The following is a 13,656-nucleotide window of genomic DNA, read 5'->3' as shown; positions in this document are numbered from 1 at the left end:
GCGGATCCTCCATGAACTGCAGTTTTTAGCCCTTCCGCATTGGACTCATATTTTTAGATCGGAGCTTGCTGCTTGGTTATTTTATAAAGCTTATTATTTGCATGTGGTGAAGAAATGTTGGTGTGTTTATAATTTATTTTTAAATGTTTATGTTAACAGATTTTTAATTGTTTAGTTTATTTTTTTATTAAATTAATTGTATTGTGTTCGATGTTTTAATGGCTATAATTTACTACGGGCGTGTATGTGATGAATGCATTGAATTTATGTACAGTGAATGGACTATAGCATGGACTGTGTTACTAGCATATCAGGGTACCGTACTACATTACCCAGAAGCACTCAAGACGCCCACGTACTCACTTCCGCCCTTACGTGATGACGCATTTTCTGCCTTGTTGGAAGGTGGTTTCAGAGTAGGAGGCACGGTGACGGTAGACTGTAGCGGCGAAGAAACGCTGACTAGAGTAACCAAAAGACAACTGGACCCACTCACTTGAATGGTATTTCGTGTCCTGCCATTGAACGGTAAGAAATATACCACTGAATGTAGCTGTATTTACCGTTTTAGTATGTTTAATGTCACGAGGACCACGCCCTCTCGGTATAGTAGATATGACAGGATTATTAAGACAACAGACGAGCTGTCTGGCTGAAGCTGGCCTAGTGAGACACTTTCTTCTTTCTATGAAATGTGTTGTGTTGTGGGGCTAATATGTTTTTCTTAATGTAAACCTAATGCATTCCCCTGCAAGACGCCTTTGTTTTCAATGCTACATTAACCAGGTCATTTCGTTGTAGGCTTCAGTGGCCATGCTGCCAGACAAAGCTCTTATTTTACAAGACAATAAACCCTGCATCAGCACGATTTCTTTTCCCCCTTGTTCCAGTTTTTCTGATCGGGGTTTACCTGCAGATAACCAAAACAGCTCCACTGTACATCTTATTTGTTTTGACACTTGATATTGTATTATGATCTCGTGACAAAGGCATGTGGGGGCGGGGCTCGGTAAAAGATGAGGTCATTGCTTGAGCGTGGATATGATGCAATATTAAGTTGTGTACACGGCACTTTTGAATACGTGTCATTAACCCATTGTATGCAAAGATGTAGCATGAAAAACTGTTTGATCTGTCTTCATTTTTTTTCTTGTTAACAAATACCGAACTGTCAACAGTATCCACATGCTTCTGCAGCCTCCACATGGAAGCGTGCATGAGTGAGCAGCAATATTACCCAATGTACTTACAGATTCCATCACATTAGCATCAATAATATGTGTAGAAGGAGTGACAATATTTGACCTTACGTCTACAGTGTAATGATTTATGGGTTTGAATACTAGGATTTTATGCAATATTTCATCATGGCAGAGCAGCAGTGTGGAAAATTTGATCTCTTAATAACAAGCACATGATAGTCATAATGTGGAGGCCTTTTGCTTTCAATTAACTTGGCTTGAAATGTCAAATCCGTTCATAAAATTACATCATTTTGGTCAGTGAGTTCCCCCAATGCAAATTATCTTCATAATCATTTTTTTCGCAACTTAGTAATGCCTAAAGGAATAACTTTTAACGGCCTTGTCTAATAAACTATCCAAAATCCAAAGAAATGTCAGTTTAGTTACAAAAAAAACCCCAAACATTTTTTATATCATATTTTTTTGTTTAATAAATACATTTTCACCACTTTTTCATAAACAGGGCCATCTCCTATGTCCTGCAAGCATCATACCACAGTCATAAAAATGTTGTGTGGATTAATTGTATGTGATTATTGATAAATATTTAACTGGTGTGTTTAATGCCATGTGTTCCTGCAGATGTCAGCCACTGGAGACCTACCAGAAATGGATGGAGCAGACCTGATGGGGCTGCTGTTCCACAGCAGAGAGGATGGATCCACTGAGCCTCTGTTTCCTGATGAGAATGGACTCATTGAATCCTGGCTGTCTGAACAAGATGTAAGAAACAGAAAAGAGAGATAAACTTAGGATGATGTTAGTCAAAGACCACATTTAACCACACAACTCCTCTTTGTTTTGGGATTACTGTACTGCTAGTGTGCATTTTGGGTGTAAAACAGTTTGTTTTCCTTTGCAGATGCTAACAGGTATGGACACTGAAGACTTTCTGTCCAGCTTGTTAGAGGGAGAGGACAACATGGGGGCTCTCTGTCCCTCTCACTCTCCTTTGGGCAGCGACAGCGGGATTTCTGATGACAGCAGCACTGGAGTTGGAAACAACAATCACCTAGGTTGCCCCAGTCCCCAGGGCAGTGATAGTGACGTTGTGCCCAGTCCAAGCTACTCCCAGCCCAGCCCGGTCCCCTCTGACCCTGCTGTTCCCCCTGGCGAACAACAGATGGAGAGCCCGGAGGCCTTGACGGTCCAGGCAGACCACAGCTACTCCATGCTGCAGAGCGGGGACAAGGATATGGACATGGATGTGCTGCAGAGTGTGAGGGCAGAGAAGCCTGACACAGATGTCTTCATTGATCTCGGTATGTGGAGTCCAAGGATTCTGACAACATTTGAAAGGCTTTGAACATTGAATGTGCTATAACTCATCCATAAAAATGTGTTAAGGGGATGCTTCATGCAATATAGACAAATGGGACACTAGCCTCCTATCACAAAATAATTTGATGTATGACAAATGTATCTCCCTTGTGTCAGATGACTATGTGAGTGAAGTGATGGAGGAGGATATCACCAGCGAGCTGCCTTGTACACTCGCCATAGAGGACTCAGCACAAGATTCAGATGATCCAAAATCAACCGATGAGGTCCGTTTTTCCGACTTTCCCTCTTTTAACCATGTTAGGGTCAAATCAAAGAGTTTGCCTCAAGATGAATGAAAGTGTTGGTTTGATGTAACACACATCCAACATACTTGACGAGTGCTTCATTTATTGCATGTTGCATGATGCAACTGTGGAACAATCTTTGGCTTTATCGTGCAAACATGAATGTAACAGGTGTGAAAATCTTTGTCTGTTCTTCCTCCAGTTCCAGTTTAAAGAGATCGTGCTCACTGAGGAGGAGAAGCGGCTTCTGTCAAAAGAGGGAGTGACTATTCCCACACACATGCCCCTCACAAAGGTAATCAAAGTCAAAAGTGTTCATCAACTTGATCTCATTGTGTTTTTATATTACTGAATCATTTTGTAAGCTGGAGTATGACAGGTATCAGAGTTTATGGTGCATTTCTTTCCTTGCAGTTATCCATATATGAAAGGTTTTGTTTTCTCTCTGTTTGAGCGCTCATCTCTTAGAAATGTATCCACAGTGGATCATCTGTTTGTTGTTTTTTCTTTGGGCATAGCTGTTAAAAGCAGCTATATACATGTTATTTGCGATGTCAACATTGCATCGAAACAATTGCTTCACTGTCCAACAGGCAGAGGAGAGGACCTTGAAGAGGGTCAGGAGGAAGATCCGCAACAAGCAGTCTGCTCAGGAGAGTCGCAAGAAGAAGAAGGTTTATGTTGATGGACTGGAAAACAGGTGAGATTAAAGGGTTAATACTGAATACATTTTATGATGCAGGCTCTCCACAGGGCGCCCTCTGCTCTGCTCTTAGTTTCTTATTTCTTATATATTTTACATGCAACTAAGGCTAATATGATAGCATTTTCAGAATATCTTCATTACCTAAACATCTGAATAGATTTCTTCTAGTTTTGCCTATGAAATGGTTTAACATCTAAATTCAGATTGAAGAAATCAGAGATCAAAATTCACATTCATTAATGATTGGATAGAAGATAATTTTTGCTTATGAGGAAAAAATGTTTTCGGATAGGATTTAATTGTTGACCACAAAAAAGTCAACAAAGATAAGAACATTATGAAGTGATCTCCAGTGTTTTGTTTTGTCCTCCAAATACCAATGTGTAGTAACATGCTGACAAAGAAAACCACTGGATATGGTTAGGGTTGCAAAAGGGTGGAAAATGTCTGGAAAGTTTCCATGGGAAGTTAAGCTGGGGAATTTTGGAAATATTCCAAATTGGAAATTATGGGAATTAACTGGGAATTTAATGGAAAGGTATTGAGTTTCCATGACTCTACCAAGCAAAAGAACACACACTGCTAAAAAGAAGAGTGTGTCCTATTAAGTTCCCTTAAATAGTTAAGCTAGTAAATATTTATGATATGATTTACTTGGTATGGTTGCTCAATTCCTCTGCACATGTTTGTCGACCACAGGGTTGCCATCTGTACAGCACACAACCTGGAGCTGCAGAAGAAAGTGCAAATGCTTCAGAAACAGAACATGTAAGACCTCTGAGATAACGCTCCTGCACTGATAAGTAATTACATAAACATAGAAACTGATTAGGACTCTGTTGATGTGTGTTAGAGTAAATGTTTTCTCTTGTTCTCACAGATCCTTGATAGAGCAGCTGAGGAAACTACAGGGAATAATCAAGATGTCGACCATGAAGGCCAGCACAACCAGCACCTGTGTTATGGTAAAACTTGTCACTACATTCATCTTTTTTTCTGCATATTATCCTTCTCATATTAAGTGTCAAGTTCTTTGTTGTGGTGCTGTTTTGTTTTCTCACTGTTTTCTTGTCTTTGTCCTCCAGGTGTTCCTGCTCTCTTTCTGCCTCATTATCTTCCCGTCAGTCAATCCATTTGGTGGGAACACAGAACAAAAGGAACTCTACACTCCCACCTCCAGTGAGTAACCTCCGAATAAACAGACACTTTCTTTCATCTACTGTTCCTCTACCTCTGTTGTTACCACTGTTGATTAGTTTACTTGTCATCTGAACAACGTGTCTGTTCAGTGTGTTCTAGCAAACTGCATCACATCCCCTCAAAAGATTCTTACTTGAAAAGCACCTCTGTCTGCATGCCATTGTGTTGTTTTCTACTTATTGTGTGACTAAAATTTGAGCTATCTTTTTCAACGATTGGATTTGTTTGCTCAGTTTTGCTAACTATTTATTTCCTCCTCATTGCAGTCATTTCCCGGACATTGCGCTCGATGCCACAGGACAGCACAGATGCCATTGGTTACTTTGAGCATGAAGAGGAAGGAGATGTCGTCTTCGTGCCCAAAGCAGAGGTAGACCATAAAGCCATCTTAGCTGGCAGTCAAAAGAATCACACTCCCGACTACCAGAGGATGGAGAAGCCCGACACAGAATCCGGAGTCAACAGCAACTCATCGGCAGACTTCTCCGGTCCGGCTCAGGCTGCAGAGATGACGCCGCCTGGGGTAGGGACCCTACAGGAAGGATCCATTGATGCTTCTGTGAAGTCTGCTGTGGAATATGAGGGCACAGGATCCAAGGATAACTGGATAGACCCGAACCCCCAGTCTGTCATATTACAACAGCACCGCTCAGATGAGATGTAGTGCAGGGATGTGAATACATTTTACCAGCAGAGGGAGCCATATTTTTAATTTTGTAGTAGAGGGATGCTTGAACTTTCCCAAGGAGAAGGGACATAACCGTATATAATCAAGTACTATGATCAGTTTATCTGTCCCAACTTTACCCCTCCATCAGCCCTTTGATGTACTACTGTTACTTCATTTGCACTTTTTCACTGACTCCTTGTTCCAGTGGACAAAAAATAACTTGAGAGAGATGTCCATATTTCAGCAGCGTAAATGTTGTAAGTTATAAAATGTAGACCTAGGTTGCTGGAGGCTACCAGGTATCACTCTAGGCTCTCCCAATTATTGGCATAGTGATGCTAATGACCAACATTTTAAAATGTTATAGAAAACACAAATATGTTTAGTGAAACTGCAGTATAATACTTCAAAAGGAGTATTACTTGTTTATGAATAACCAAATTCTAGGAACAGCTTTGTTTGATTCTGTTCTAAGTGATCACTCTCCAGCAGATCCAGGTGTGAAGCTGCTCATGAATAACTCTCTCATGTTAAATTATTGTGAAACTAAGTCGTCCAACAGTTTGCAATGCAAACTAACCTGAAACCTCCATTGCATTAGTAGGAGATTAGCTGCTTGACTCATTAAGCTTGATCAAAGTGGTTTGACCACCGTAATGCTTAAGCCATTGCAGGACATTTGGCCATTTAGAAGACTTGTTAAGTTTGTTAGTATTTCCCTTGTAACAAGGGTATCAGTGCTCCTTTTAATTTTGGAATGTTCTGTTATATGTTGTACAGCAAAAAAAAAAAAACATAACATCCTCATTGTACCCCTACAGTCTCCTCTTTTTAAACTTCATGGGACAGTTCTTTCTTCCATATACATGCCTGAAATATCACAACAAGGGGTCTAAAGTATTTGCTGAGAAGACCATGTGGCAGTAAAATAGAACAAGATGTAATGACCTGTTCTGTCAGTGATACATTTTTGTAATTTTTCTGTGTATTTCTTATGTTACTGTCAGTAATTAATGGAATCTAAGTGGTTTTGGAACAGCTTTTTATCATGATAGACAGTCAATGAGATTTTAAATGTTGATCATGTTGTACAAATGCACTGACATTTGACATAGTGTAAGAAGGGAATGTAAATATGCTTATATATGATTGTAGCTCTTCTGTACATTTGAACTCTTTATGTATAAGACATGTCTGGACCTCTATAATAATAAGGATAATAAACTTTTTATAAATCAGAGAGACTCAAGTTTTTCTTTTTTTGCACCAGCTTGACTAAAGAAAGAGCCTAAGAAAACAAGTCCACAATGTTGTCCAGCTGGAGGTACACTTAATTTTCAGTTTCACCCTGCAAGATTACTTCAGACTTATTCAATGACATCATAAAAAGAAAATGGCAAAATCCAGTTATATTGATAGCTTCAAGCTGTTTCGGGATGTGGTCTAGAAATGATCTTTTTTTACTGCTTCTCAAGGCTCCACAGTTTTTGTAATCTATCAGATAAGGATTTTTCAACAGTCCAGCAAGTGACACTTTCACCAACAAACACCCAAGAGCCACTGTGGCCCCTTAGTCTGAAACAGTTGGTATCAACGTTTCATCATTACGCTTGTTGGAGTAATTTTCAAAAGTTCAAGCATGGAGACTCTTTGATCTGGATTTCACAGCCAGCCTTGGATTTCCCCCATCCTCTTAGCCAAACTGCTTACTACATTCACAAATACAAAAGCCAAAAAAAGCTTATGTAATGTTGCTGATCTGACTTGCATATCACATGAGCAGACTGGGGTTTTTACCATGGGAATACAGGGACATTTTCAGGATTTCTTTTAGGGAAGGCAGGGGTTTTCAAATTTGCTTTCAGATTTGGTGCTTTTCTTTCTTGCAGATGTTTTCTGTTCTTGAATGTCCTGTTGACATACCTGCTGGTAAACATTAGGCCTATTAGTCTGACCTCAGAGGTAATCTCCGCTATCAGGGAATAACAACTGGCTATATATGGGTCCGCTGGTGACTCACCAAGTGTGGAGGTCTAATCATGAGTCACGGGTTTATTCAACATGTTGGGACTAGTTGTGTTGTAAGGAAAAGGTCACTTACTCAACGACCAGCAGATGGCGATATCAGTCCAGATTTGTGACACAATCGCAGCCTGCTGTCTGCCACATACAGTAGGCTATGTGGTGCACATTAGGGTAAAGGTCATCCAGGTATCATGTAGGCACCTCAGTTCATTTACATTCAACCAATTGTGAGATTGGTTTGGTATTTAACTCACTTTTTTTATCCAGACAACCACTATCTCCACTATCACGGGATCATTGATTGATTTTAAGATTATTTTTATTGACTTTTAAAGCACAACATGGACTTGCCCCTCTATATATCTCTGAGCTTTTATCCCCCTACAAACCTGGTCGCAGTCTGAGATCCTCTGGCAGTTCTCTGTTAGCTGTTCGAAGGACCCGACTGAAACCCAAGGGGACAGGTCTTTCTCAGTCAGGGTTCCAACACTCTACCTGCCAGAGGAGATCAGACTTGCAGAGTCAGTCCCGTATTTTATGTCACTACTCAAGACACATTTTTACAGGAAAGCTTTTATTGTGTGATTCTATTTAAATTTAGCTCTGATTTTAAGGTGATGTTTCATTAGTTTATAGGGTTTTAAAGCTTTTATTTCATTTTATTTTTTATTGCTTCATTTTGCTTTGCACTTCTTCTTGTTTTTATTGCCCACTGTAAAGCACTCTGTTACTTGTATTGAAAAGTGCTATATAAATAAGGTATTCTTCTTCTTCTTCTTCTTCATCTTCTTCTTATTATTATTAGGGTTAGAATTAAGCCTTTTTGTGAAGTTCGCCCCTATTTTTTGTTATCAATTTGTGTGCAAAGGGTGCAAAGTGTCTATGTGAGAACTTATAGATTTGTAAATTGCCCCTTTAGCTCTAGTTTGCATAATTACCCATATTGATGCGATTTTAGAGCTAAGACAAGGACCCCGTACCGGTGTTAACAGTCTGCAGCCTTCAGCATCTGTCTGAAAAGCGAGTCATGTTGAATGTAAACATATGCAGAGCAGTCCCACTGATAAGATATACTGCTGACCGTGGCACGTGGCGCTTTTAAGGAGGGGGGCCCACACGCATCTGTCGGGCATCTGCCTCGGGATACTGAATAGAATGGGCTAATTAAGAGTGTGTGGGGTGCAAGCAGGACACACGCACACTCACTCACTCACTCACTCACATCCCCCCTAACCCAGTGAATAGACCGGGGGCAGGTGGAGGACGTGAGTATTGTTGTAACACAAAAAAATGTGTCGCCGTTTTTCTTCTCAAGGAGAGACGACACGCGCCAAGTCAGACTGACAATTAAGCCTCCTTTTCAAAGGGCGAACAAAAACTGGCGTGTGCCCACCACAAGCTGTTTGGGTCATTCTCCCCAAAAAAACACCACGCTACGTTGACACGTCTCGCTCTGCGTGGGTCCGAGCAGACTCATTTGTTTGACTTCTGTGATTCCAGGTAGACAGTTAACATAGTTGGATAACAAGTCGCGAGGGTGCACAAGCGCGCCCAGGTGCGCCACCCGCAAGCTGTTTATTAAGGGCAAGGTAAAGCTCGGCCACAGGGAAACTTCAGACTATATTTAACGCAGCAGTGATTCCCCAGACTGGGAAAGTCCAGTTCTTAAAAGAGTGTTCCAGATTCTATCACAGATTAATGTCACTCCTTATGCCACTGCTGCTTCACCCACACAAAAAGCTCGACAATGTTGCTACAAGTGCTCTGTATTGTGGACCCTGGTTTAGGCTTATTTACCTTATTTCATGTCTTTAAAAGTACTTTTTGGATTTTTGTTTAGGTTTATATATTAATTGTTCTTACTGTCTTGTTGTGTCCTTACTGTCTTGTTGTTAAGTACCAGTGTTCCATTCACCACGCCAAATTCTTTTGTGTGCGAGCTCACTTGGCAATAAAGCTTTCTTGAATCTTGAATCTTAAATCTTGTATTAGCCCAAATTAGTCACCTATTCCCCACTCTCCCTCCCTCCCTCCCTTCCTTCCTTTTCCCCAATTGGAAGAACAACACTTGTTGGTGCAGGACAATTATATAAGTCCGAAAACAAGGCAGGTTTAGGTTACTGTTATTAAGTGATGAACTGGTGACTAACACAGGGAATCAACTATAAACTCTCCCTGTTATTATCATATAACAAATAATACACAAATTTTATAAAAATGTATACAATTCATTCATAATAAATGTTGTTTATCCTTTAAAAGAGTGCAATTAAACATTATTTATACGTTTATTTTATATTAGATGTAGTCATAACCACACCAGCATATGTCAGAATATCATATATTGTAGTGTTAAACAGGTCGCCAGTTTAAACAGCTTGATGTGACATTACATCTGTTTGCAGACTCTGAACGTCCATCGTAAACAGGACTTTTAGTTTTTGCTCATTGTGATGATGTTGGATGTTGACAAGGCAAGTAGGAATCGGTGGTGGGTGGGGGGGAATTTCTTGAAAGGTTGTAATCTTGCCCCACGTGGGGTTGTCAACAAGCTCCGCGTAACTGCCAGGGGACTTTTGCTTTCCTCACCCCGGCTGCTCTGAGCCAATGGCAGGGAAGGACCGCCCCTTGCCGAGAAACTACGCCGAGCTCCTATAAAGCCACCCACCGCCTGTTCCAAGCTCAGAATAACGCAGGAGACTTTACTGACAACCACACAGCCTTTTTCTACTCTTTGACAAGCACGATCGCGCTTGGATTATAACTATGACTCTGGAAGAGATCCGCGGACAAGAGAACACAATGGATAACGCAGACAGGTAAATATTTATCTCAATGATTCAACATGTTAAAGCTGTTTGCTTTATATTTTGCTGTCTATTAGAATGTGCCCGGTGTCCTGATGATGTGTGTTTTTCTTTGTGAAGGGTGCAAAGTGCAGGCGCAGCACTGGAGGAGCTGCTAGTCTCTGCCAAGAAGCAGGACTACCTCACAGTTGGAGTTTATGAATCTGCAAAAGTCATGAATGTGTAAGTATTGCAATCCGTGAACGTTTACCTAGAGCTGTCATCTTTTTACTTTTAAAAAAAAAAACGCGAAATGGGACTTTTCTCTGACCATTTTTCTCCTCTCCCCTACAGTGACCCAGACAGCGTGGCATTCTGTGTCCTCGCCACAGATGAGGAGTACGAGTGTGACATCGCTCTGCAGATCCACTTCACCCTCATCCAAGCTTTCTGCTTTGATAACGACATCAACGTGGTGCGCGTTAACGACATCGAGCGTCTAGCCGACCTCGTGGGTGCAGACGAGACCGGCGAGCCCAAGGACGCGCATTGCATTCTTGTCACGGTACGTTTCCCCGGATGCATCCGCACTCAGCCAACCACTAGCCAATGAATCATGCATGCATCACTCCCTCTGTCTGACTTTTCTGCACAGTGTTATTGCATGTCTGTAGCAGGTGTGCTGACTCTAAATGTATCCTTCTTATTTCATTCCAGAGCCCAAGTGCAAACCCGTGGAAAGACCCTGCTCTGGACAAGCTGAGTCTGTTCTGCGAGGAGAGCCGCAGCGTGTACGACTGGGTGCCCACCATCACTCTCCCAGAGCGCTGAAGTGACATTCCACTAACAATGCTTCACATGCTGATGATGAAGATGATGAAAAGAAAAGTCATGGAGCTGAGTTTCAGCTAGGGGTGTTGAGCCTTGCTGCCCCACATGGCTGGATTAAGTGGCTGCAAGAGTGGTGCACCCTTCCAGTGCATTCTGGGTCAGTACGGTGGCTTCTGGATTACCCTGAAGGAAGGGGGTTCAAGTTTGGAGGTCGGAGTGTGGACTGGGTCATGTGTTTGAAGAGTGGACCAGAAAGCCTGATGGACACTGAGAAGGATTTGGAGTGTGCTGCATACTGCATGAAAAGTTATGACCCAGTTGCTGCTCTAGATTGAAGGCAACAGGGGAACAGAGCGAAGAAGGTCACAGAAATATAGACTGTGCAAGAAATGGACATATGAAAGTGCAGAGGCTGGACTGAATCTCATCAAGGATGATACAGATTCAGAAGAGAACTTGAAAATGGACTTACCTTTCTTTTTCAGCGCAGCTATCAGGAATTTCTTGGAGACTTTGCTTGCAAATCCTGATTTGAGCTGTGTCTGCACCTGAAACACAAGGACTATTATTTTTACTTTGAAACATGCAAACAAAGCATATCAACATGAACATGAATTGTACTCATTTTTAATGTTTTGTGAATAAAAAAACTGAACTCAAACTCATCCTCTGGTCAGAAATGTTATTTCCCTTTTGCATTGAGCTCCACAGCACAGTAGCACTCAGCAGCAACTCAGATTGGCTAAGAGTGTGGGTAGTTTAAGCAGATTGTACCGATATAGTAGCATCAGGAAGTGATGCAAGACATCAACTCTACCCAGTAAGATGGAACAGGTAAAGATTAACACGTGGGTGGTGTTCGGAAAGTCAGAGATAAAATTGTGAAATTGTACTTAGTATGAATTGATATTTGCGATATCTGCCTTTTCCAAGCACTGATCTTATACTATACTCAGACCAGCTGCTTTTTGTGACAGCTTGCACAATCGCTGCAGCGAGGAACCAGGCCGGGGCTGGGGGGGGAGGAGGAGATAGTGGGATGGGGGGGGTAGGAGAGAGCTTTCTTTTGTTTTCTGAGCAAAGGCAGCTGAGTCGAGAGGTCTGTGTGTCAGTTTTGTGCAACCAAGTGGAAACAGGAGACTGCATAGAAATAATAACCCACTTTTGCTGATCGACAGTAGAGTGCTGAGGTAAACTTAATGCATCAAGGATGCATTGTTGGGAAATTTGCAGTGTTGCATAGTTTTCAATCACAAAGGCTTAGTTTAATAAATGCTGAAATGGCTTACAAAACTATTCAAACCGTAAGGCAACACGTGGTAAGAAATATAAAAATCACAAGTTTTGTTTTCTTGTAAACGTGCTCACACAACCACGTGCAAACCAGTTACTGGACTGGAATTGGAGGAGAGCTTTAGTAGAATGAGGGTCTGTGAGATCACCAGTGGCAGGTAAAAGGAAAGTGAGGAAAGGCGTTGTGGTGTCCTCTGAGCTGAAGCTGACGGTAAAGGAAGGACCACATCAAAGAGGTCGCACACTTCGGAGGAACTCAGCTCAAACTTTTTCTTCGCAGATACCTCAGTCTCAAGCCAACTGCCGGTCATCCCCTGCATACGTGCACGCCTGAGCACAGGTGCATGAGCGTACACATGCATATACCTTGACGTGCACACACACACACACACACACACACACACACACACACACACACACACACACACACACAAACACACACACACACACACACACACACACACACAAACACAGTATAAAAATCACACATAAGCAAAACAGTCAGTGCTTAGACTGACTGAAGGTGATTCTAAGAACAGAGGAAGCCTTACTCGCAGAATAAAAGGAAAAAAAGACTATAGAGAAGTCATTGAGGGGCTTTCCATGAACATTACTGTCTGCAGTGGTAGGCATATGGGAAAATGAAATAAAAACCTATGAGTGCTGAGAAAAGTCATTTTTGTACATGCATTGTCAGAACTATAGCTACATCAACACTTTTTGGAGACACTGATATACAGCCCTGTGTTGCTTGCTATGACTACTTGTTAGTGGCTGCTGCACTCTGGAATCTGATGAAACATGAAGCGTGTGTCAGAGTGAAAGTTCAATTTCAATAACTTGTAAAAAAATATGCCCTACAAAAGTTGCGGCCAACTCCATTTGGAAACATTTGAAATTGCCAGAGATGAACCAACAAAGGCAACAAAAGAGAAAGTATGATTTCATCTGCACATGCTACCAAAAGCATCCAAAATGTTCCTTTTTCCTTATCAGTAAATGCAGGTCAGTGTTTTTCAGGCAGCCTACAAAAAAAAAAAGATTACCGACAACAATGAAAGAAGCAATCATGTTAAATCTTGACCTGCTTTTGACAAAAAAAAATGTAAATGCCCCAGATAAGACCATTCTTACAAGAATATAAATGTTGACAGTTTTATTATAGGCACCTTGTACACAGTAGTGTTAGATAGGTGTGAGGTGGTATGATTAAGTAGTGCATGTGCAGTAGTGTTGACGAAATCCTTGACCCATTTTGGATAAAAGTGACACTGACAGTCTGAGCGATAGATCAGATTCTTCCTCTGAATTTGTCTGCTCTACTCTTGCCCTC

At 41.4% G+C, this 13,656-nt stretch overlaps 2 protein-coding genes across 2 annotated transcripts; both read left to right on the top strand.

The window, feature by feature from the left end:
• The first annotated feature begins 389 nt into the window (after positions 1–389).
• On the top strand, positions 390–6,626 carry creb3l3l (cAMP responsive element binding protein 3-like 3 like). The gene is made up of 10 exons (XM_034692888.1): positions 390–528; positions 1,827–1,967; positions 2,107–2,506; positions 2,682–2,791; positions 3,015–3,107; positions 3,406–3,512; positions 4,218–4,286; positions 4,399–4,483; positions 4,604–4,697; positions 4,985–6,626. The coding sequence occupies exons 2-10, from the start codon at positions 1,827–1,829 to the stop codon at positions 5,380–5,382; spliced, it is 1,497 nt and encodes a 498-aa protein (XP_034548779.1). The 5' UTR covers positions 390–528; the 3' UTR covers positions 5,383–6,626.
• Positions 6,627–10,071: 3,445 nt separating this feature from the next.
• gadd45ga (growth arrest and DNA-damage-inducible, gamma a) lies at positions 10,072–11,691 on the top strand. The gene is made up of 4 exons (XM_034692968.1): positions 10,072–10,232; positions 10,341–10,442; positions 10,554–10,764; positions 10,917–11,691. The coding sequence occupies exons 1-4, from the start codon at positions 10,180–10,182 to the stop codon at positions 11,028–11,030; spliced, it is 480 nt and encodes a 159-aa protein (XP_034548859.1). The 5' UTR covers positions 10,072–10,179; the 3' UTR covers positions 11,031–11,691.
• Positions 11,692–13,656: the final 1,965 nt, after the last annotated feature.

This window comes from Notolabrus celidotus, chromosome 9, assembly GCF_009762535.1.
Source record: "Notolabrus celidotus isolate fNotCel1 chromosome 9, fNotCel1.pri, whole genome shotgun sequence".
In the NCBI taxonomy this organism is placed as follows: domain Eukaryota; kingdom Metazoa; phylum Chordata; class Actinopteri; order Labriformes; family Labridae; genus Notolabrus; species Notolabrus celidotus.
Note: the sequence above shows the minus strand (reverse complement) of the source record. Positions and strands in the feature narration are given on the sequence as shown.

Coding starts and splice junctions, on each gene's coding strand:
- creb3l3l (XM_034692888.1), top strand. CDS start 1,827: ATGTCAGCCACTGGAGACCTACCAGAAATGGATGGAGCAGACCTGATG. Junction 2,792..3,014: donor ATCCAAAATCAACCGATGAG/GTCCGTTTTTCC, acceptor TTCTTCCTCCAG/TTCCAGTTTAAAGAGATCGT. Junction 3,108..3,405: donor CACACATGCCCCTCACAAAG/GTAATCAAAGTC, acceptor ACTGTCCAACAG/GCAGAGGAGAGGACCTTGAA.
- gadd45ga (XM_034692968.1), top strand. CDS start 10,180: ATGACTCTGGAAGAGATCCGCGGACAAGAGAACACAATGGATAACGCA. Junction 10,233..10,340: donor ACAATGGATAACGCAGACAG/GTAAATATTTAT, acceptor TTCTTTGTGAAG/GGTGCAAAGTGCAGGCGCAG. Junction 10,765..10,916: donor CGCATTGCATTCTTGTCACG/GTACGTTTCCCC, acceptor ATTTCATTCCAG/AGCCCAAGTGCAAACCCGTG.